This window comes from Oculina patagonica, chromosome 13, assembly GCF_052425735.1.
Source record: "Oculina patagonica isolate OP01 chromosome 13, crgOcupat, whole genome shotgun sequence".
In the NCBI taxonomy this organism is placed as follows: Eukaryota; Metazoa; Cnidaria; class Anthozoa; order Scleractinia; family Oculinidae; genus Oculina; species Oculina patagonica.
This window is the reverse complement of record NC_135770.1, coordinates 31957859-31982649: the sequence shown is the minus strand read 5'-3', so window position 1 is coordinate 31982649 and position 24791 is coordinate 31957859. Positions and strand designations below refer to the sequence as shown.

At 38.3% G+C, this 24791-nt stretch overlaps 2 protein-coding genes across 13 annotated transcripts; one reads left to right on the top strand and one right to left on the bottom strand.

The window, feature by feature from the left end:
• Nucleotides 1-374: 374 nt before the first annotated feature.
• Nucleotides 375-1095, bottom strand: LOC144636085 (large ribosomal subunit protein uL30m-like). The gene has a single exon (XM_078495228.1). It carries the CDS (start codon nt 1075-1077, stop codon nt 694-696), a length of 384 nt encoding a protein of 127 aa, XP_078351354.1. The 5' UTR covers nt 1078-1095; the 3' UTR covers nt 375-693.
• Nucleotides 1096-10808: 9713 nt separating this feature from the next.
• Nucleotides 10809-15333, top strand: LOC144634776 (uncharacterized). 12 transcript variants are annotated; one of them, XM_078493804.1, is made up of 10 exons: nt 10809-10849; nt 11302-11392; nt 11545-11657; nt 12228-12331; nt 12813-12903; nt 13104-13217; nt 13523-13583; nt 14130-14227; nt 14359-14431; nt 14604-15333. In XM_078493804.1, exons 2-4 carry the CDS (start codon nt 11346-11348, stop codon nt 12284-12286), a joined length of 219 nt encoding a protein of 72 aa, XP_078349930.1. In that variant the 5' UTR covers nt 10809-10849; nt 11302-11345; the 3' UTR covers nt 12287-12331; nt 12813-12903; nt 13104-13217; nt 13523-13583; nt 14130-14227; nt 14359-14431; nt 14604-15333. The 12 variants fall into 12 exon arrangements, with proteins under 12 accessions (XP_078349930.1, XP_078349934.1, XP_078349933.1 ...); XM_078493808.1 differs by lacking the exon at nt 10809-10849 and adding an exon at nt 10914-11014 and having other exon boundaries at nt 11556-11657; XM_078493807.1 differs by lacking the exon at nt 10809-10849 and adding an exon at nt 10914-11014 and having other exon boundaries at nt 11556-11657; nt 12217-12331.
• The last annotated feature ends 9458 nt before the right edge of the window (nt 15334-24791 follow it).

Below are 24791 nucleotides of genomic sequence, written 5' to 3'. Positions count from 1 at the left end.
AGCTTGTCAGTCAAAATGTAGAAATACAGTTGAACCCCGTTTTTTTGAACCGTCAGGGGAAACAAAAAGTAGTTTGAAATAGCGGGAGTTTCAAAATAGCTGATAGTAAATGACTGAAAGGCAAATCCAAGGGAAATGGGTTTTTGTTTGAAATAGCAGGGAATTCAAAATAACCGAGTTCGAATTAGCGGGGTTCAACTGTATTGACCCTGTTTATTCGTTATTAGTGGACCTTGAATTTGACTCAGTCCACATGAACAAAAATAAGAACTTGGTGAATATTTCTGCATGTGGAGAGGATGTCGTGGAAAAAAGATTGAGTGGCCTTGTACTCACCACACTTTGATCCAACGTCATTATAACAAAGAAAAAAGTTACTAAACACGACTGTAATTTTACTTTCACTGCTCAATCATTTTAAGAACCTTGGGAAGCTATTCGTTAAGCACCATAAGCGATATGATGCATGCAATGTCAGTTTGTTCCTTGTCTAAACCTCTGAACTTTCAAATTAATACTAGAAGCACACACGGCAGTCGGCTGGCGGAAGATCTCTCCCGATAGCATTAACATGCCTCTGACCACATAATTACACGTACAACGGTGATAAAATAGCGAAAAATAATGCACTGTTCTTGAGAAGACAAGTATTAAATCGCATTCGTGGTTTATGTTAAACATAAACTGATCAGATCAGGGCCTCCTCCTTTCCCAAATAGCCTGTTTTCGTCTCTTGTTGATAAGTTCCTCCACGTGTGGGTTATTTTCAAGAAATTCCTTGTACTTGTTCAGATGGAAATGTCCATTTTGTCTGAGAAATAATCCTTCTTCTCCATTTCTTTTCCCCTCTGTTGAATCTTCTTCGACGATTTGCACGGGTTTAATATCAAGGAGGTGTTTCACCGATCGTAACGCGCCATTAACTGTAGGAATATTCTTGTGGATTAAAGTCTGGTGCAGCCTGCTGAATCCTAGCGCCTTCATTGTCCTCTTTTCCCACCATGGACGGCCTATACAACTTTTAACCTGGGTAACGGCGTGAAGTTTGTGCACAACAGCCTTCGCCTTGGAAGCCATGTTGGAAAATTGCACGCGTACCTTCCCAGCGGTTGTCTCTGAGATAAGTAAGTACGTCATGTTCGATGGCCGAATGGTCACAAAGTTCCTACCTTCTGAGATTTACCGGCATGGCGCGCGGTGTGGGAAGAACACTTAATCATGGGCGGAATAAAAAGAAAAATGAAACTCCCTTCCCCCGAATCAATGAAGAATTAGCGCTAAAACCGAACGCGCAATTTTTCATTCATTGAATTGAAACGAGGAGTCCCCCAATTGCCCAAGGTTGCAGTTCCCGGGTCAGTGCCCGGATGTCGGGAATTTATATTTAGCCGTGTGTTAATTCTGTTTTACGGGGGTAGGGGGTAGGGAGGAGGTGGTATGGCCGTAAGAAGCAACATAGCCACTTTTTCCCCTCAGGTTCCCCCCCCCCCCCCCTAGCAAATTATAGCTAGTCTAATTGGTTTAGTAGAAACTCTAAAGGATTGCAGCCCAAAAGAGAGGTGGCAGGATCCGGGAGAAATTGAAATATTTCGTAACATTTCGTTTTATTTTTTAAGAGAAAAACCGCTACAGAAAGGGTCGGTGTGCTGGAGCAAAATGTACGGAAGCACGAATTAAGGTGGATTTCCAACGGACGCGTAATGCCGGAAAGACGTACGTACAGGTTTACGCCAGTCGTTCATTCATTGTCTCTAAATTTTTTCACGCACGTAAAGAAATACGCGTCAGTGGAATTCCAGCATAAGAGGTACATTTAACCCCCTACCCCCCCCCCCCCCGCAGTCTCGTGATGTCGAGGGAAAACCTCAAGCCGTAAGCGTATTTTTTTAGTTATTTGAGGAAACAAAATACGTTCCATGGTCAGATGATCTTCATCAAATTACATCTTTTTTTTAATGAGAACGATCAGTTAACAGTCTGTGAGTATTTCAAAATTTAGTTTTTTGTTAAAAATATCAGCCCTTAAATTTTTTCCTACTAATTTACACAGTCAAAATATTGTAAAACTAGAAAAATAGTTTCACTTTTGCAATTACCGTAAAATTCACTAACCTATCAGATGCCTCTGCATTTCTATTGCAAAAAGATGAAAATGCATACCAGTATACAGAGAAACCAACGCTTGGGGAATAAAAATTCGTCCCGTGTAACCGCACTTGAAAAACACTGCCTGTTATGTAAATAAGTAGTATGGAATCATACGCCAATGTGGGAATTTTGCAATAATGTTTTATTAAATAAATGCTTTGCTGCACGTGAGAAATTTGCACAATTTATAGTTGGGCCATTCTATTCATTTATGCGCACCTCAGCCCACTTGCGATTTAAAATTTCGCAACCGTCTTTCAGTTTGCTTCAACTAAAACCGTTGGACAAAGTAAGATCTACTTCGCATTACGTTTAACGATGTTCCGCCAACTTCAAGTCAACGAGTCCGCTTTTAAAGGATGCAGCGAGTTTTGCTGACTTTGAGCAAAAACTCCGCTTTCAGGAACAAGCTTCTTTAAAGTTGTTCACTACCATGAAACTAAAACTTTGCTTGGCAGGTAAGCGAACGTTCCTTTGACGGCGAAATTTTCACATGTGGCTCAGTCTAAGAATCGCCAGCATTTCAGCTTCTAAACTGAATAATTCCTAAGTGCTAGCCGTTAGCCGACAAACCAAAACACTTTTTTTTTCAGAAGAGATTTTGGAGACTCTGACAGTTCTTTGGATACAGCCACCAAGTTCAAGTATGTGGCCACAGACAAGACAGGAAAGGCAATGAAACACTGAATGCCCGCCTTATAAATAGAGGTAACTTAAGAGCTGAATTTAGAACTCTTAAAGTTTTATATGAGACTTAAAAACAAGACTATTTCTGAACATTTTTACTGACACTTCAAATGCAAATGACCGCGCGAAACACTCTCTTAATATTTTAACACAATAAAGCCTAATCTCAGAATTTAAATACGAGCTAGATAATACCTTCTGGGGCGTCATTTACTCGTGTGATTCTCAGAATCTTCAGCTTTTCGGCTATTGAACTTCACCATTCCTAAAAAGTAGTCAACAATTTTAATGGACAATAGATATTTCTCTTGTTTTTCAGAAGATCTTTGGATAAAGTCACAAAAAAAAATGAATGCCCGCCTTGTAGAGGTAACTTAGGAGCAAGACTACTTCTGAACATTTTTACCATGCCGTTGCCATGGTGATGTCAAGTTCCTGACACATCATCCAACCCCACCAAATTGTTGCCAGATAAATTTCAAGAAAACTCAGAAAGTTTGGCAGCGTTTGGTTAAATCTTAAAAAAGTTATAAAAGTTCAAAGTCAGCGCGGGCCTCAAAAGCCCCCCCCCCCCCCGGTCTGAATAGGGTTAAATACCCATCTGATTAAAAATAAGTTTTGTAGGAAATTTGCCTTTAACAACTTGCCTAAGTTGAAAATATAACCAAGGAAGCAAAATATCAGAGAGAACGATTCCTAACTACTGCAAAGCTTAGGAAGACAAAAGAAACCCATTTTAGGCTCGATTACGAAATGGAGCTCTCAGCCAATTCAAAAAGCACGAAAAGGGAAATGCAATAATAAAAAAAAACGGTGTCTCAGATTTTTCTTTTCTTGCTCCATTAATTTTTTGTAAATTTTTAAACTTTAAAATGGAGTTTTTAGGGCTTCTTTAGGATTAAAAATTCATAAAAAATTAATGGAGCAAGAAAAGAAAAATCTGAGACACCGTTTTTTAGACCAATATATGTAGATCAAATTCCACATAAAAGTTTTGGCTCTCATGTAAATGTGTTCTCAAATAAACCTAAAGTTGCGCAACAGCATAATTGCAAATAAAATGCTGACGTTGCTTATTATGGTCTATATAATCAAAACAAAATCCAAAATTACAATCTTTATTCAATAAGCCTTCAGAAAATATATACTTTATTGGGGTTAACATTGGTGGTTTGCACACAATTTGACTTGAAACGAAAACGACAATTTTCCTTCCGTGATAGCTTAAAAAGCTAATGACCGCGAAACACTTATCATTTTAATATACCTTGTCTCTCTGTTTTTGTATTTAAACTGCAACCGTACATGTATGTGTTGCCTTTCTACTTGATAATAGCCTGTGAACAGGAGTCAAGATAATTCCAAAACGTCGTTGTGTTATATTTCGCTTTTTCCTACATAGTCAATTGTATTTTGAATTGTTCTCATATTAGAATTACACACAATAATTCGGTAAAGCTAATCTCAGAATTGTAATCAGGTCTCTACAGTAATTTAAAGCCCCCGCGAAAACCCAATCTTTCAACCCTTCAGGGCGTCATTTACTCGTGCGGTTCTCAGAGTCGTAAGCATTTCAGTTACTGAACTACACCATTCCTAAGTGGTAGCTGTCAAACTTTGATGGATAATGTACATTTCTAATTTTGTATTATTTTTAGAACAACTTTTGAAGACTCTTTGGATACAGCCACCGAGTTCAAGTATGTGGCTACAGACAAGACAAGCAAGGCAATGAAAAACTAAAAGCCGGATTACGCAGGTAACTTAAACCTTATTTGAGGCCATAGAACAAGACTACTTCTGAAAATTTTGACGTGTCTAAACAAGAACTCGGTAAAAACTAATCTAAAAATACTAACTACAGGGCTCTACAAGTAATTGAAAGCGCCGGTAAAGACCCGGCGCTCTTTCTATTCTTTTAGGCCAGGGCGTTATCTATTCGTGTAGTTTTCAGAATCGTTAACATTTCAGCTCGTCGGAACTTCTCTATTTGTGTTAGCTGAACTTCAAAGGACAACAAACATTTCTTTTATTTTTTCTGAAGATCTTTGGAATCAGTCACCAAGTTCAAGTATGTGGCCACAGATTAGACAGGAAAGGCAATGAAAAACTGAATGCCCGCATTATAAAGGTAACTTAAGAGTTGAATTAAAACTTCTTGTCTTATATTAGAGTGATTTCATTTAACCCGTGAAACAATTTCTACCAGTTTGTGCGTAATAGTCAAAAGAAAACAAAAGAAAACAATGGAATTTGTGTGTAATATTATCTAAAAGTGTAATAACTATTTCACGGGCTTACTGAAATCACTCTATCACCAGATAGATTATATTTTATAGGACTTTTACTGGCGGACACTTTGAACGCTAATGACCGCAAATTACTCTGACACCTTCGTTTGCATTGTATTTTTACTCGAAACTGCAACCGTTATCTTTCTAGTATTTCGCTCATTTTTATAGTCAATTTTATTTCAAAATGTTCACTTATTAGAATTTTAAGCGTAAGCAAAAACGTTTAGGGTGTCATTTACTCGTGTGGTTCTCAGAATCGTCAGCATTTCAGCTACCGTACTGCACCATTATTAGAAGACGGCATTTTTTGGTGGACAATTGACATTTTTCTTTTTTTCAGAAGGTTTTTGGATACGGTCACAAAGTACAAGCGTGGTCACAGATAAGACAGGATCTGTGGAAAATGCCCGCCTTATAGAGGTAAATTGATGGTTGAAAACTCTTCTCTCATATAATTACCAAATAGCCTGGGATTTGCTTTCAGTAAAAGTTGCAAATTGACGTTAAGTGTCCTTAAGAATTTGTTATTACAGCAAAACAACTAAACAGTCAATCCTCATGGTGTTTAATTTTTTTGATCTTCCAGGTTGGGATACTGGTTGTTGACTGCGTGGTTAATTTCTGTTACTCAGGTAACAACTCGTTTTTCGTAAAACTCCTAGATCATTCCAAAACTTTACGTAATCCCAAGCTGGGTGGAGGGTTTCGCGCGTTCCACTTGGTGCTTGTCTACTTGCATCGCTCCCGAGGGACGGTACAGTCGGCACGGACTCGGGATTATGTACTTGTCTGGAGCCACTCCCTATTTTTCATATATTGCACGTAGGTATCATGAGTACCATACGAGTCAAATCAGGACTGTTCATGTGTTCTGAATGTTGAGTAGGGTGGGTCACCCAGCAGGTAGTACTTACCGCAGAATCGACCGGCTCTAGCCCCCAGAGGACTGCCTGTATTCAAGCGGGGATTACATCTTCTACGACCATTTTTAAAAAAAAATGATCTAGGGTTTACGAGAGCGTGTTGTACTTCTTAGTGTTAAGGAACGTGTGGGATTCAAACCCACAACCTTCGGGTTACAGGTCCACTGCTCTACCATCTGAGCTACAGAGCCATGATGGGAACAGCGCGTGAGTGAATCCTTTTTGATTCACTCATTTATGTGCCTGAGAATTATTCTAAACTAAAATAAACTGTATATCCTAAAAACTATAAGAGAATAGGAGATTATGTGGGATTCAAACCCACAACCTTTGGGTTACAGGTCCACTGCTCTACCATCTGAGCTACAGTGCCATGATGGGAACAGCGCATGAGTGAATCCCTTTTGATTCACTCATTTATGTGCCTGAGGATTATTCATAACTAAGGAAAACTGTAAATCATAACCACTAAAACAAAACAGAGGCTTAGTTGGGCTTCAAACCCATAACTTCGGGTAACAGGTCTACTGCTCTACCATCTGAGCTTCAGAGCCATGATGGGAACAGCGCGTGAGTGATTCTCAGTTGATTTACTCATTAATAGGCCAGTGGATGATTCTAAACTAAACAATACAACACAAACATTACTAATAACAATGAAATGATTGTTTATAGTAAGTACAGCAATTATTCCACTCACGCTTGACCATAGCCGGTCATCTCATATTCAACAATTTGCGCGTTTGTGGAATAATTGTTAAGTATACTAACTTGTTAGCTATGAATCACATTAGACAGGAAGAAGGCGTGGCTGCTTACAAGACTGTTATGTGAGGTAAAGTATGAATATAAATGCCTAAGTAGTTTGGCTGATTTTGCTGTTAGTTCGATTCTGAGAAAAAAATCAAACAAAACAACATTTTCAAATTCCAATTCGATCTGGATAGAGGACCCGCATGAAAACCAGCTACGGCTGATGTGGCTTCCTTTCTAAATATTGCGGTAGTTTATTTCTTCCGCCTGACCTCATGGCACAGAGCCGGTGCCAGAATGACTGCCATTGTGTGATGCTTCCATGCCAGTGCTAGTGCAAGAACCTGAGCGTGTGCTTGTGTCCATTTGGTCAGAGAACGAACTGTCATTTATGTCAGTTTGACTGAAGTATAATTAAAATACAAAATACTAGATATGGCTAAATAACATAGGTAGATGATATCGGAACGGTTGGGATTCGAACCCACGACCCGAGTTTCTAAACTAAAATACTCTGTACTGACCACTGAAAGAAAATCAGTGGCTACGGTGGGATTCAAACTCACAAGCTTCAAGTTACAGGTCCACTGCTCTACCATCTGAGCTACAGAGCCACGATGGGAACAGCGCATGAGTGATTCCCATTTGATTCACTCATTTATGTGCCTGAGGATGTTTCTAAACAAAAATACCCTGATCACTGAAAACAAAGCAGCATAGGTAGGATTCGAAGGCGTTTGATCGCTTTAGTAAAACAATTATTCCACTTGCTCCTGTTGGATATGAGATGATAATAGCCGGCCATCTCATATCCAATGCGCGCTTTTGTGGAATAATTGTTAAGTATACTAACTTGTTAGTTATTTATTACATTAGACAGGAAGAAGACCGTGGCTGCCAGCCAGATCGTTATGGGAGTAAAGTATGACTATGAATGGCTGCGTGGGGCTGTGTATGACTGACAAAGTATGGCCATGTAGGGCTGATATAGGGAAAATATAAGTCTAGAACTGGTCATGTATCACTCTGTAAGCTAGATTATGTAGGCCCATGAATGACAAAGAATGGCTATGTAATATAGTATGTATGGATATAGGGCAATATGTATTACCGTACGTATGGTCATGTATTACTCTGTAATATTATGTAGGCCCATGGATAACAAAGTATGGCTATGTAATAGTATGTAGGGATATAGGGCAATATGTATTACCGTATGTATGGTCATGTATTACTCTGTAAGGTTATGTAGGGCTATGTAACTAGTGTATAAATAATGTTCATGTAAGACTCTGTAAGTTTATGTATGTTTGATTATGTAGGTCTATTTATGGTATAGTGGTTATGATTCGTGCCTTCCAAATCAGTGTGCCAATTTGGTATCAAAACCGCGGGTACATGCTTTTGTGTTCTTCTTTGTTTCTTTCTTGTTCTTTTTTTATCTTTTTTTTTTTCAGATCCGGTTGAGGAAACTGGTATCCTTTATTTTATTTTACCATTTTGTTATCTTACTTTTAATGTTGTATTTTTATTCATCATATGGTTACTGCCGCTTATCACATCGACGTTGCAAAGAAAGTATTAGGCATGGTGTACAATTATAACATTCATTAGGGAAGATAAATAAGACTTTTTCTTTTCAGGATACAGCCCATTTTGGCTTAGTTCACTTGCTATGATAAATAATCTTATCTGAAAAAATCGTTCGCTCGCATAAGCCAACATCCAACGCCTGTCTCACAAATCCGAACCATTAACTCCTAAACCATCAGCATGTTTGTTTATTCGACTTAATTTCGAGAAAAAATTCTTTAAATGATGGTATCTTCCAAACCGAGTCTAGACACATTGAGGGACTGGGCAAAAACCAGAAAAATGATCAAACAATCGTTGCCAAAGCAATCTTCGGAAAGCTTCGGACATCTCCGGCAGCGTCCGTACATCGTATACCGAACATCTCAGAATACATTCGAAAAAAAGGCTTGAAACATCGTCGAAATTCCAGAAACTATGACTGACTCTTCGGCATCGTCTGAACATCGCATACCGAACATCTTAGAATATATTTAAAACTGTCATAAACATGTATCACTCTGTTGGGTTATGTAAGGGCATTAACAATGTATGGCTATGTAACTCGTGTATATAAATAATGCTCATGAAAGACTCTGTAAAGTCATGTATCACTATGTATGATTTTGTAGGTCTATTTATGGTATAGTGGTTATGATTCGTGCCTTCCAAATCAGTGTGTCAATTTGGTATCAAAACCGCGGGTGTGTACATGCTTTTGTTTCCTTCTTTGTTTCTTTCTTCTTCTTTTGTTTGTTATATTTTTTTCCAGAACCGGTTCAGGAAACTTGTATCCTTTATTTTATTTTACAATTTCGTTTTCACATTTTTAGTATTGTATTTTTACAGTCATAAAATAGTTTGCTGCCGCTGTTGTTGAATTGTAATAACTAAATAAATCATATCGACGTTACAAAGAGGGGAAGGCATGGTGTACAAATATCACATTCATTAGGGTAGTTGAATACGATTTTTACTTTTCAGGATACAGTCCATTTTGGCTTAGCTCATGATAAATAATAAATAATATTATCTGAAAAAATCGTTCACTCATTTTAAGTCTCACATTTCCACTTCTGCTGATTTAAAACGTCTATCACACTCGCACAAGCCAACATCCAACGCCTGTCTCACAGATTCGAACAAGCAACTCCTAAACCGAGCATCACTAATTCGATTAAATTTTGAGAAAAAAATTCTATAAATGATCGAATCCTCCAAACCAAGTCCAGACACATTGTGGGACTGGACACGAACCGGATAAATGATCAAACAATCGTTGAACTCAGAATATAATCGAAAAACGTCGGAAACATCTTCAAAACTCCGGTTACTATGACTTCGAAAAGCTTCGGACATCTTCGGCATTGTCTGTGCATTGTATACAGAACATCTCACGGTCCTAAAGAAAAGAAAAAAACTTACTCAGCAAAAGCGGTATAAATTGGATGATAAACTTTATATTTGAATATTTCATCAGGCATGCCCTGACTTCTTCATGGAATGAACAAATCATTCCCTGAAGAAGTCACGCGGGTCAGACCGTGCCGCGACTTCTTCAGGGATTGAAGTGTGAAGTTCATTTCCTGAAGAAGTCACGGCACCGCCTGAGTTGGCCTTACAAGGCCTGACTTCTTCGGGGAATGGACTGTGGAGTTCACTCCCCGAAGAATTCAGGACTTTTCAGGCTGTGTTCTGACTTCTTCAGAGAATGAACGGCACAGTTCATCCCTGAAGAAGTCAGGCCATGTCTGACGAAATATTGGAAATTACGGTTTATCACCTCAACCGTACGGTTGACCTCCTTTATTTTGTAAAAAACTGATAATTATAATAGCGAAAAAGAGATTGAGAGAAAACGATATTAAAAATCGAACATATTTGTCCCGTATTCAAATAATCGATCTCTCCTCTTTGCTGTGCAGATTAGTTTTTATTATATAAACATCAGTGAAATACCAGGAAATCTTTCGCGCGAAAAAATCATATCTTCACACGTGAAAATACGTTATTTTCACATGTGAAGATATCGATTTCGAAACATTTTCTGACAAGTTTGCCTTGTTTCAATGCTGAATGAGCCAAAAAAATCGATATTAAGTCGAAACATCTTCGGATCTTCCTTGGCAATCTTCGGCAATCTTCGGAAATTTTCGGAAAAGTTCGGAAAATGTTCGGAACCATTCGTACGACCTTCGAACAACATTTTGAGAATCTTTGGAAATCTTCGGAAAATGGTCGGAAATCTTCGGAAAATCGTCAAAAACATCGTAATTAGTAGGTTTATATAATAGACAGAATATTACATGGTTGCGCGGAGATATGAAATTTATCTTCGAGTGTTCAAATCGATATCTCACGAGTGAGCGCACTCTATATATTTTATTCTTTTAATTTTTCAGGTTTGCGCATGGATCACCTGGATGACAATTTATATCCATCTGTAGCGCTATTCCTGGTCAAATTACACTGGTATGTGTAAAGTATGGCTTCGAAGGGCTATGTTGGAATACGATAGCTTACAGCTTGCAACCTCAAAAGAAGAGAAGAGCCTGGGGCGGAAGTGAGTCTCTTGAGACAACAGTACAAATAGTAGATGTCCAGCAGTTTCACGTTCATATTCAAAGATGGCGGACGGGGTCGACGGTACGCTAACTTTTTTACACGCTTATTTTGAACAGAGTTAGTAGAGGAGAATGACTCTGTTTTGAAAATAACACCAGTTTAAATTAGCTATCCTTTCTTGTTAGTTTTTCAGAAAAAAATGTTAGTTTTCCCTTCGGAAATCCGGCTGGTAATTGAGGTTAAATTGTGTCTTTGAGAATACTGTGTTGGAGTATATTTCCAGGTATTTTATGTGTTGTTACAGCAAATGCTAATGCTATAAAGGGATAATCTGCTTTGTGTTTCCTTTAATCTTCCAGATTGGGATACTGGATGTTGACTATGCAGGGCAAGTATTCCAAGAATGATGAATTTGGAGGGAAAGGAAATATTACAGCAGCGTTCTTCTGGGTGAGTCATAATTAAGTATATATATAGTTAGTGATGGCCTTTGGATGTTTTCGACTTACAAGTGGTATACATAATGATATTGTTATCAGTGGCTTTTAATTTCTATAATGCTAATTTTTTACTGATCATTTATAATAACCTTTTTTTTGTAGTTGGGTTCAAGTCTACATGGACAAAGGATCAAATAACTTGGAGCTGTATCAAAAGGTTCCTTGTTCAATAGCAGAGATGCTGTGGTGTGAAGATAGAGGACCTGAGAAAAATGGTATTTACCAAAATCTGTGCTACAGTAAAAACCCACGTATATTAGAACCTAGATTTTTCCAACTTAGCCTTAATAGGTTCTTATAGAAATGGTATTTAGTGGGATTTTAGGCCACTTAGGTAGGTTCTTGAATAGGTTCTTAATTTGATAGGGGCACTAGCGATCAATACAGATAACTACTACAGGGCATATGTGATATTGAATATATAGCTGTATTTATTATCTAGAATACAGTTTAGATGATAACCATACAGTAAATTTATCTTTCCAAAGTACTAGCATGCATGTCTTTCATGCTACAGTGTCCATAAAATGCTGTGTTACATTTCATCTGTGCCTTCATTTTGTAAAATAAGAACTAATTGAAAATTTTAGGCTAAATAGGTTCTTATCAAAAAGGGGCTTAAAATGAAAACTTTAGCCTAACAGGTTCTTAAATTTTAGGTTCTTATATGTAGGTATTTACTGTACTTTCAATTTTACGAGACTTGTTTTCGAGAAGAATTAAGTTTTTTAATGCTACATTTTACTGATCATTTATAATAACTTTTCTTCTTAGTTGGATTCCAGTGTACAAAGACAAGGATCAAATGACGTGCAGTTGTGTCAATAGGTTCCTTGCTAAATAGCAGCGATGATGCTGCGGTGTGAAGATAGAGGACCTAAGAAAAATGGTATTTATTTAAGTTTGTGTTACTTTCAAATTTATGGGACTTGTTTTCAATTAGAAGGACCATGGAGCTTATTATCAGAACTTCTTCTGTACTGTAGTAGGGAAGTGATCACATCAGTGATGTGTGTGTGTGATCCGAACAAAACCTGGCATTTGGTCATATCGGAGGGTTTCCTTCCTTGTAGATCTTAACTTGTAGTGGATCCAGGGGAGTCTATGGCCTGGAGCCTGTCTCTTACAAGTGTAACCACAAAAAGGCAAACAAAATCGTACATTTTCCCTTTATGTGTCAGAGGTTAATTTGTGCCTTTGAGAGTGTGTTGAACATTACAGCAAAACAACATAGAGCAGTAAATTGTCACTGTACATAAATTATCAAATTGAGGTTAAGTATCTTCAAGAATGTGTTGTTATAGCAAAACAACATGGATCCATCCATTTACAAGTGGTCAATCTTAATTGTATTTTCTTTGATCTTTCAGACTAGGATGCTGGATGTTGACTTATGCAGGGCAAGTTTTCCAAGAGTGATAAATGTGGAGGGAAAAGACAATTACACCAGTGTTCTTCTCAGTGAGTCATAATAAAATGAAATGTAGTATAGCTAGTTATGGCCTTTGGATGTTTTTGACTTAACAATTTATTACAAGTGGTATACAACATTATTAGAATGTTATTATCAGAGCTTGCCTATATTGTCTTAGTTTCTATTACCCGGTATAATTATACAGCAATACTACATTTTTACTGATCATGTGACTGTTCTCTCTTAGTTGGATTCCAGTGTACACAGACAAGGACCAGTGACTTGCTGCTGTGTCAATAGGTTCCTTGCTAAATAGCAGAGATGATGCCATGGTGCGAAGATAGAGGACCTAGAAAAAATGGTATTTATTGCAATCTGTGTTACTTCTAGATTTATGAAACTTGTTTTCAAAGAGAAAGAACCAGGGAGCTTGTTATGGGAATTTTTACAATATTGAAGTAGGAGAAGTAAAGAGCCAAAAAAACTCTACACATATATCCTTAACACATACATGTACATTCTGCTAAGCAACAATAAGCCAAGCATTTTGTTTTCAGTTGAAAAATTGATGATAAATTGGGTCCATTTTCCTTGTCTTTAAGCCGACTACCACTACCAGTCAACACAGACAAGGATCAAATGGCTTGCTGATGTGCAGGTCAATAGGTTTCTTGCTAAGTAGCAGAGATAATGCTGTGGTGTGAAGATAGAGGACCTAAGAAAAATGGTATTTATTACAATCTGTATGCTTTATGTTATTTCTATCATTTTGCCTTTCTTTACATATTCTAAAGAATTTGATAGGAAGAAAATCATACATCGAAATCGTCTCCAAGAGAACAAGACTCACAAGTACACTGTTGTCACATATAAAATTATCAAAGACTGTGGACAAGCTGAAATTACCAAAAAATAAACTAAGTTAACCCTAAAGATAATGATAACAGAGCCAGTGAAGATGGCACCAAACCTTAGTTAGCTTGTTATTGATAAGTATGTTTTGGCTAGTGAAGTCAAAGCTGTCACAAGCCAATTGGCTAGCTAGCAAAAAAGTTAGTCTCAAGCCCTGACTTTAAGTGTGCCTTCAAATTTTACTGCCTAGAATAAATATTGGGCTTTGTTGCTAGCTGTGGAACATCATTGTTATTTCTGTGTCAGTATTTCCTCCATTTATACAGTGACCAAAAGGTTGTAGATTTGTCAGTAATATTTAGCATTTGGTTGAAATACTTGAGTAACATACATTGTGTTCCCATTAATGTGTTTGGTGTAGGTGTGTCTGATGTTAGAAGAGAACTGAACCTTTCAGCCGAGAGAGTGTAGGAGAACATAATTATGTGGATTTGTTGGTCATCAACTGTTGCAAATTATGTAAGTTTTCGTGCTGAATGGGTTCTTTCATGTAATATCAAAATTAAATAACATGTTTTGGTTTGGGTTTGAATGTTACACTAAGCTTTATAGTAGTTGTGCACTAAAAGTAACATTTAACTTTCCTTTAGGAATTACAAAATGCGTTTTTCAAGAGAAGGAGGCGAGGGCTCAGAAAGGAACTCAGTGATGTGCCAGTATTAGGTAATTGTATTTCAATGGTATTGGTTCATTTACGGAAAAAGGTTGCTGTCCTTTGTTCTCAATAAATGTTTTTTCCTTGTGACCCCATTCAAGTAGCCACACAAATCTAAACGTCAGTTCTAGCTATCTTTTGCTTGCAAATCTTAAGTTGTTTTTTCTTGTTTCTTTGCAGGCTCTATTTCAAAGGATCTCAATCTAACACAATCCTTATAATAAAAGAAGGCCAAGCCTTTATTGACATGGAGTCCAGACAAGATTCTGTCTCTACTGACAAACATGACTGAGATCAAGTGATCAACAACTGGTTTTTCCTTACATAGTTAGTCCATTGTCCATCAGTCAAGTGGCGAGAACAAAGAAATTCATCAGCTAGGGGATACTGTCTTGATGGACCGCCATTTTCTCATAGTGAACATTAAAAGAGATGTATGGGAATAAGTAAGGAGAACTGATTTGAAAAGAATGCGTAACTAAACAGCATCTTGATAAGGAAAGATCTCAGTTGCATTTACTTTCAACACACATTTATGTAACATATGTGACTACAAAACCAGTTTCCTCTATGACCTCTTCAGTTGGTTGCCATAATAGATGTGAATCTGGGATGACTTCATGCATCCATGCATGGAAAGTAAACCTGATTATCAGTTTCCAAATGACAACTATGTTAAAAAATAACCAACAGAAACATTGATAACTATAAAAGAAAATAATATAATTTTTAATAAATACTTGAAGAGAAAGATGAGCATAAAATTACATAACATTTTGATGAACCATGCCATTCACATTTACATTTGAAAATTTTACAAAGGTAAATGTGCAGGGTTAGATGTTCATCAAAACCTTATGTAGTTTGAGCGCTCCTCTTAATCTTAAGGTATTTATTCAAAATCTTTAGTTGTTAGAAATAAAAACTAAAATAACTATAAAACAATATTATTTAAAACTAAAAATAAATAAAAACATTTTGGAACTTGATATATAGGTATATTTTCCATATGTGGTTACATGAAGTCATTCCAGATTCAACTCTTACATGGCAACCAATTGAAGAGGTCACAGACTAAACTAGCTTTTTAGTTACATATTATTCCTCGTGAATGCGTGTTGAAATTAAATGTAAGTATGGTCATTCCTGATCGAGGTAGTTGACGATTAGATTTTTACCAGGCCAATACATCTAGTATCCTTTTACCTACAGTATATATCTAGTATCCTTTTTTCAAAATAATCGAAAATTGTAACAGATGAAAGGTCATGAATCAAATGGAAACAAATGCAAGCTGTATCTAAAGCTGTCTGAATTGTATTTTGTTATAAGTTGGATTGCATAAATAGTATTTTTTAGAACTCGTTGTCATTGATTTATCATCTTGGAGGGGCGAAGATGGAATGAAAAAGAAGGGGACTGGGGAGAGGCTAATAATGAACATGAGTCACTTTCGCATGTTTGCATTGCTGGTTTTTCATAAGATTCAATAAAATAAATCAAAGTTCCCTTTAGGCTATAAACTCGTGTTATCGTGATAACTTTTAAAATTATTTTTTTTGTGAAATGGAAATAAAGTTTAAAAAACGTGATATTTGCCCCGCGATTTGCATTACGATTGCACTTCAATATATGTTTAGTTACAATTAAACGTGAAGAGATGATGAAATTCTCACTTGCTATTTTGGTATTACTGTGCGTTAGCCCTTTCTCATTCTTCGTGTGTTTTTTTGTTTCCTAATCTGCAATGCTGTGCCTTCTTATCCTCCAAGCCTAAATACACTGGAATAAGCTGACTATTTCTCTCATTTCTCCTCTTAATGTTGTAATGTATTATTCAAATTTAAAAGCGCCCATCCAACTCGGGCAAACCCTGGGCATTCAGTTACTTTTCTGAAAACCTTCGGTCAAATTCTTCACCGTGTTGTCAGTTTTCAAGGTCAAAATGGCCCATGTCACCCGTAAGGGCTTTACAGAGGGTTAAATTCTCTACCCTCTACCATCTCTACGGTTTTATAAAAAAGGAAAAAGGGATACGCGACAACAAAACTAATTACATGATTAGAAACCTCTGATGCGTACTTTGTGTTCATGTAGCGAGCTCTGTTAATACGTATTGTGAAGGGTTTCAGTACTGGGTCTGGACGCTTGACCGTGAATCACGCCTGTCACGCCAGTCACATAAAAGTCTGAGGTCACGTGAGCAAAGTGCGCAAGCCGTTACCCGTTATTTTTCACTCTACACCCTCAGACAGATTATGTTTAAGCACGACGGAATAATTTTTTTATGTGATATGAAACTCAAACGCTTGTATCTGACTGAGAGAGGCAGCGGTAGAGCTCACCACCATGTTTTTTGCGCGGTCACCCCTCGCCAAGAGAGCGATAGTCCATGTCCTAACTCTTCCTTCCGCGCCTTATATAGGGGATGAACCCAACCCAGGCTCTTCTTGCGCCTGAGTTTATTCAAAACCTATATAAGGTGCGGAAACGAGAGCTCCAAGAAATGAAAAATGAAATCGCATCAAACCCACTTTTAGAAAGGTTTCAATCAAAATACTCCACGTTCTAAGTAACCACTGAGTGCCTAGGCCCGCTTGAGAAAATCAAACACGAACTAACCTCATGCAATAATTTTCCAAAACATTACATACACATTCAGTATTATTCCGTTACAGAACTTATCCTCAGTTCCTTCATCATTCGAAAGTGGCCCAAAAAGGCTTTGATTTTTTTGAGGGTTAGTCGAGTGGGCGGCAGTACTTCGCACAAGGGTACGCGACGCGCAGTCACGCGCGGATTAGTGGAAAACACGGGGCTGGGGTCCCGGGTTCCCGGGGTCCGCGGGGTGTGAAAAACCCGGGGAGTGGAAAACCCAGGGTCCCGGGGTCAGTAAATAAAAAGATCTAGACGGTGAAAAATAAATTTATGGTTAAAAAGACAAGTATAATAGTTTATCACCAAACAATCAGAACCCCTACCCTACCCTAGTGGAAAACACGGGGCCGGGGTCCCGAGTTCCCGGGGTCTGTAGAAAACACGGGGTGTGGAAAACCCAGGGTCCCGGGGTCAGTAATAAAAAGATCTAGACGGTGAAAAATAAATTTATGGTTAAAAAGACAAGTGTAATAGTTTATCACCAAACAATCAGAACCCCTACCCTACCCTAGTGGAAAACACGGGGCCGGGGTCCCGAGTTCCCGGGGTCTGTAGAAAACACGGGGTGTGGAAAACCCAGGGTCCCGGGGTCAGTAATAAAAAGATCTAGACGGTGAAAAATAAATTTATGGTTAAAAAGACAAGTGTAATAGTTTATCACCAAACAATCAGAACCCCTACCCTACCCTAGTGGAAAGCAGGGGGCCGGGGTCCCGGGTTCCCGGGGTCTGTAGAAAACACGGGGTGTGGAAAACCCAGGGTTCCGGGGTCAGTAAATAAAAAGATCTAGACGGTGAAAAATAAATTTATGGCTAAAAAGACAAGTATATAATAGTTTATCACCAAACAATCAGAACCCCTACCCCATTATAGTCATATTCTATGGAGGGTCCTGAAGGGGTAAAATGGGAGCTGGGATTTGCCTCTTTTTGGGCTGGGAAAATGGGATTCGTGCACTGGGACTGGGATTTTACCACTGGGAATGGGAAAAACATTTTGGAAAATGGGAATGGGATTTCACTTCTTTGTGAAAATAAAGTAAAAGACAAGTCTGCACGGACTCCCCATGTGCCTTGTGGTCGCCGGCGCCTCAATTGCGCCTTCAAATTATATTTTTCCTCTCACAAGCATGTATTTAAAGGATTTACCCTTTTTAAAAAAGAGCTGATCGAAGGGTTTTTTAAAATTTGTTTTCAACAAAGGTTGATTTTGTATAAGGCTCCAATGCTCTCATTCAATTCAACAAAATTGTCAGGTCAGACATTTCAAGGTCGTAGTTATCGTCACTGGCACGATCGTCGTCTCTGGTGGTGCTTTGTCGTGATAATCTTTCATAACCGGCGGAACAGAGGGGCAGGGGGGCTGTTGCCCCCCGAAACGAAAATTTGGCGGGGACGCGCAGCCCCCCCCCCCCCCCCACGTTTTGGTGCCGAAAATATCGCGAGCGCAGCGTAAAATTGGTTTGTCAAGATTTTTCGTATCGTGAGTGAGTTCAAACATCTTCGAAACTTCCTTGGACGTATTCGGAAAACTTCGTTTACCTTTAGAAAAGTTCGACAATGATCGGAAACGTTCGTATGGCCTTCGAACAACAATCGGAGAATCTTCGGAAATCTGCGGTCTAGAAAATGCTCAAAAAACAAAAGGTTGATAGAACGGAAAAAAGTTGCTCCAATATGAAAACCTGCCAAGTATTTTTGGGACAGTCTCAGCCCCCACGTTTCAAAACGCTCCGCGCCGCCACCTTTGTCTTCGACACCGTTGTTTAGAGGTATTGTGCCAGAGAGTCGTGAACGACAAATATTATTGCAACTTTTTACATACAGTGGATACAACAGTACCGGCGGTTTCGTCTCTTCGCGGTTCTCTTCAGCTGTACATGTTGAGGTAGAGATATGTTCTCTGCCGTTCCCGGTAGCAGAATGTTTTGTGACCTTTTTACACATAGACCGTTAGGGATGAGGATCGAATGTGCACTGTTCTTAAAATAAACGGCACGCAATGCATGCAAAAGCGATGACGTTTCACAAGGGGTCTTACATAATTTTGAGGAAATGTGTCAAAAACTTAAAGTACCGTAATGATTCGATTAAGCGCCCTCCTTCCAATAAGCGCCCCCTTCCAAATAAGCGCCCCCCTTCGAATGTGTTTTTGTCAATAAGCGCCCCTATTCCAATAAGCGCCCCCATTCTAATAAGCGCCCCTATTCTTATAAACTCATAAACATTCACCGTACCGTACATGTATATACTTACTGCTAAAATGAACAATTCATTTAAAAGTAACTGAACTTTCAACAATTTGTTACTGTTACAGTTCTGTTATGGTTAGTTATTTTAATATTTATAAAAGTTTTGTTTTGAACATTCGGTTGTTTCTCAAAAATTAAATAAGCGCCCTGTCCTGAATAAGCGCCCTGTCTCGAATAAGCGCCCTCCCTTGAGGTGCCAAAAGTAAATAAGCGCCCCGGGCGCTAAATCGAATCATTACGGTAAATAAAAGTAGCTGACACCTTGTGCGTGAAAAAGACTGTTATACAACTGCAGCTTACATTTTCCAAACATAAGAAGCAATGTAAGTGATTGTATAAATAGCATAGCATAGTTAGGATCTGATTGAATTTAAATAAATACAGTACTTATAATTTCTCAGGCAAAAGATGCAATTAATACATTTTCTTTGTAGCTATAGATTTGCTCAATTGAACAACAGTTATATTTTATTTTATATTCTAAATTATTTTTAGATTTCCCTATGTTGTCTCAACAGAGATTGCGTTATATTATAGTGTGACATCTGATGAACGACATACGATACACGCTGGCAAGCTTTTAAAGAAAGGTCAAACGGTCTCTTGCTCACAGCGGCCCTTTATATTATAAGAATTAGAAATTTCTGTCTACTAAATCTAATGGTTCCCATCATTTATAATTTATCTCCTTCGTTTATACATTGTAGTGTTCCATTCTAACTGCACGGGAGTATTTTGATTTTGTGTTCTACGCGGCAAATTTCTTGTTAAGTTAAACTTGATTTCTGTTCGATCGCGACAGCATAAAAGCGCCCGTCGTGCCATGGCAATAAGCGATTACGTCATCGCTTAAAAAGGGTAAACCTTTAAAAACATACTTTTGAGAGGAGAATATAATTTGAAGGCGCTAATGTAACAACGGTGACCACAAGGCACATGGGGAGACCGTGCAGACCTGTCTTTTACTTTATTTTCTTGTTTATGAACTGGGATTTCGACCACAATTAGCCTGGGAACTGGGATTTGAAGCCTGGGAACTGGGATTTGGACCAACATTGGGCTGGGAACTGGGATTTGGGACCCCCCTTCAGGACCCTCTCTATGGCCAATTATAGACCCATGCATCTTAGTCACTTTTGGGTAAATGTAATTTTCACGACCCCAACTTAGTCACTTTCTGTTTTTGCGTCTAACGTATAAATCCTTTTAACTAAGTCATTCTAAAAATTAATGAATTGACACATTTAATTAACTGAATGAAGAACACTTTACTTTACAACTACACTATAAACATTCTGGTACATTTGCTTACCATACTGACATTAGAAACATACCGTCAAAAATAGTTGAAATGCAAACATTCTTCTTTAATGGTAACATTACACTAGCACTGACATTATAATAACATTCTTGATGTGGATAAAAAGCAATTTACCGCAAAAGAAGATCCAACTTATCTTAACTTCGATGGACGCAGAATAGAAATTGAATACCGTGACACGAATGTGGACTTTGTGGACTGGGAGCCGTTTGTCAAATATGAAACGACAGCAATAAATACGGTAACTTTTTTCCAGTGAATCTTTCCGTTTATAAATCACAACTTGCCAGAACTTTCTTACTCTCAAAATCCCGGAAAAGTGTTACCCTATTTAGACCGGGGGGGGGGGGGGGCTTTTGAGGCCCACGCTATCTTTGAAGGCTTATACCTTTTTCAAGACTCAACCAAACCCTGCCAAACTTTCTGAGTTTATCTAAAATTTATCTGGAAATAATTTGGTAGGATAGCCTGTTGAGTCAGGAACTTGACATCACCATGGCAACGGCATTTTAATAGGCATGTTTTCCCAAATTTGTAATTTTCGTGTTTCTTTAAATGAAAATTAACTTTAATGCAATTAATTTTTACCTTTTCACGGTTTTTAAGCACAATTTTATTGATTTTGTGTACTTTGCAGTAATTCTGGGTGGTTTTCTGGCATTTTTGAAAAATTTTGAAATCCAAGGTGACGAATCCAAGATGGCGGCTGTTTGACATCATGATGTAATTTTCACGTGATGTGACGTCATCATCCCACGTGACGTATACCAAAAGAAAGATGTTCGGACATACTATATGTCCTAAAAAATTCTGCAAGTTACATAGGGGGGCTTCCGAAGCCCCCCTCCCCCGGTCGGAGAAGGTCCAAAAAAGCCCGGTCTGAATAGGGTTAAAAAAATGCTTGAAAAAGGCGACCCCATTATAGTCAGTCCAGTCGTGAGAATGCGACTCCATCCAGCGGCACATCCTCATTAGCCCATTTATAGGACGTGCCCCCCCGGATTTTTGTACTACTTCAAACGAGGATTTCATAGGGTTTTAATACTTTTTGGAAGCTGAAATTTTGGTGAATAACATATCATTTTATTACCCTATCGTTGGCATGAAGAAAAAAAGTGCCACTTTAAAATGATCTTCTCCTTCAAAGATACATATTTTAGGTGCCATGCTCCAATATCATTTAATAGTAGATTTACGGGAGACAAAAACATTCAAACATCTACCCAAAGCAATCCAAAACTTGTTGGTTTCTTTACCTTGTGCCATCGATACACCACTGGATAAACCAAAAAAATGGATTACTGCACCTTCTTCTATCGAGCTTTTTACTCCACTTACCTCCCCCTCCCCAGTGTTTTAGTGGAGGGGCCGGGGTGGTGTCAATAAAGCGATGATTCGAATGACCGTTACACAGAAGCCGGAGGTCTGCATAAGTCACGCAGTTTGCGTGAGCTCTTGAAGTCTTCTTTAGCATACACACCCAAGCATGTTCCACCTTAGGTTTGTTTTACACGTGTTTTTTGACTCGTATAAAACCGTAAATTTCGAGCAGGGGGGGCCAAAGACTCGCGGATTTTTCGTGTTACCATCATCGTCGAAAATTTGACGTCACATCCGGTCAAAAATGGGCAAAAATGTCGAGCGCGTCGTCTCCGCGAATCGTCGAAAATAATTTTCAAGTGGACGTGTTTGTTTCGTTTTTTTGAAGTGGACAGCCTCGATTAATTTTGGTCCATGCAGTCGAGGGAGGTTGTAGGGACATTGCTTCGACTATTTGTGGACAGATGTCGATAAAAGAATTATAGCTTAGAGTAGTTGGTAGAGTTGCAGTAGGTTTTTGTAAGGTGTGGGATGTGCGGTGTGTGGTATTTGCGAAGTATGCTGCTGACAATTTTGTCGGTACGTTTGTCTTTTTTTCGACTTTTTTTGCTTGTTTACAAGCGAAAGTAGGAGAATAGCAGTTATGTTGGGCAAAATTTGGAACCACATTCTTGTCTACTCTCAAGGGACTTTTTTAATTTCTCAAGGGACTGTTTTAATTTCTCAAGGGATTTCTTTCCGCTGTGGGTGATCACTTGCGATCTCGTGGAAAAAACGTGACTTGTCACATTTACAAACGTTATATAACAATTTTAAAAGTGACATGTCAGCTTTCTTATCTCAACGCACGTGTGTCTGAAAGGCGATCTATAAAAAGCGTCGCACAAACAATGGATTGCGTAACTAACGCTAAAACACGAATAAATGGGTTTGGTAACAGGGCGAGTTATCAATGGTGAGTTGAGTCAGTGAGTTAAACAGTGATGAGTTGCCAAATGTTGAATTTTCAAAATTTGGCAGGCCAAATATTGAATTTTCAAGATTTGGCAGGCCAAATATTGAATTTTCAAGATTTGGCAGGCCAAGTATTGAAAATTCAAGATTTGGCCTGCCAAATCTTGAATTTTCAAGATTTGCCCAGCCACATCTTGAATTTTCAACCTTTGTCCTGCCAAATCTTGAAAATTTAATATTTGTCCTGCCAAATCTTGAATTTTCAATATTTGTCCTGCCAAATCTTGAATTTTCAAGATTTGGCGATCGCGTGACATTGCGACACTCGGCAGTCGTACGTCGTACGTCTCAAAGCTACGTCTTATCAATAGTCGTCCAACTGCTCGATTTTCCGTCACGAGCTAGAATGGTGAGATAAACATTTGTTTCCTTCAAATACTATCGAGCCAATACAAATATTAAGACAGCCATGTCGAAAAATCCAAAATAACGCAGTGTATTCTCGGACAAGGATTACCACATGCAGAACAACATGTCAGAAAGAAACTTCACCGGCCAAATTTTGAATTTTCATGATTTGGCCTGCCAAATGTTGAATTTTCGAGATTTGGACTGCCGACTGTTGAATTTTCAAGATTTGTCCTGCCAAATCTTGAATTTTCAGCATTTGTCCTGCCAAATGTTGAAAATTCAATATTTAGCAGGACAAATGTTGAAAATTCAATATTTGGCAGGACAAATCTTGAAAATTCAGTATTTGTCCTGCCAAATCTTGAAAATTCAATATTTGTCCCGCCAAATCTTGAAAATTCAAGATTTGGCAACTCACACCACCGTTAACTCACATGATAACTCACTTAGTGTAACTCACCGCGTTGGCGGACCCGAATAAATAATCACTAGCACTTACATCGTTTAAAAATTACAAACGTCAAAAATAAACCATACCAAAAAACTCGCTCTTTTCAAAGATATTATTGAAGTTAAAACAAATTTAAGAGATTGGGGCTTCTTTTAGCTTAGGAGCGGTTAAAAATTAGGCCAAATTTGGTCGCTACAAGCGCCATTCTATTTCGTCATCAGCCTAGGTCGTTAGGGACGTGACCTCGCGTTGACAGCAATCTTGCATGAATCGGCTTTACAACATGCGATCGTGTCTACGCAGTTCGAGTGGAATTTCAGTCAAAGACAGCAAAATTCTTTCGTATTTCATCTTCAAATATAATTCGAAAGCATTCACTGTATATATGGCTTTTGTTTAATCCTTCTTAAGCCCACGAAGAAGCTGTCTTGATATCCGACCCGATTTGTTTACGCCGCAATTATATGCGCAATGTTTTCTCCGACAGTAGTCGGAAATTTCCGTATTTTTTTTCGTGCTTTTTCGTGGAGCAATCGTGACGATACGGCCTTGAACACATTGAACAGCGGTCTACCTATAACAATTCAAATATGGCGTCGCAAAAACAAAGCGTCGAACGCATATTTTGCTATTTTATTTGCTAATTTCGCTGCCGTAATCGACTGCCTCGAAAGGTCCTTGCAATTTTAAAGTATAGAATTGTCAGATCTCGGTGAAATTTGTACTGTTTATTTGTGTAATGTTGAGGAATATGTGTATAAATACCCGGCGCGGACGAGCCATTTTTGACAAAATTATATGGCTGCATTTCCTCCGCGAAGATAGGAAATTGTTAACTGGACTAAACTACAAAGCAACTGTAATGATAAGTTCGAAGAACAATGCTCAGGATAAACCTTCGACTCATACTTCATGCAAAAAAAGTCGGTATCTCGAAGCACAGGCAGCCCAAGCTCACGTTTGGAGCGGTCGGTAGGTATAAATTGGTGTTGCGTAACACTA

Excerpts from the sequence above, each read along its gene's own strand:
- LOC144636085 (XM_078495228.1), bottom strand. The coding sequence starts at position 1,077 with ATGGCTTCCAAGGCGAAGGCTGTTGTGCACAAACTTCACGCCGTTACC.
- LOC144634776 (XM_078493804.1), top strand. The coding sequence starts at position 11,346 with ATGATGAATTTGGAGGGAAAGGAAATATTACAGCAGCGTTCTTCTGG. Across the intron at positions 11,393-11,544 it reads TTACAGCAGCGTTCTTCTGG|TTGGGTTCAAGTCTACATGG; the intron begins GTGAGTCATAAT and ends TTTTTTTTGTAG. Across the intron at positions 11,658-12,227 it reads TAGAGGACCTGAGAAAAATG|TGTACAAAGACAAGGATCAA; the intron begins GTATTTACCAAA and ends GTTGGATTCCAG.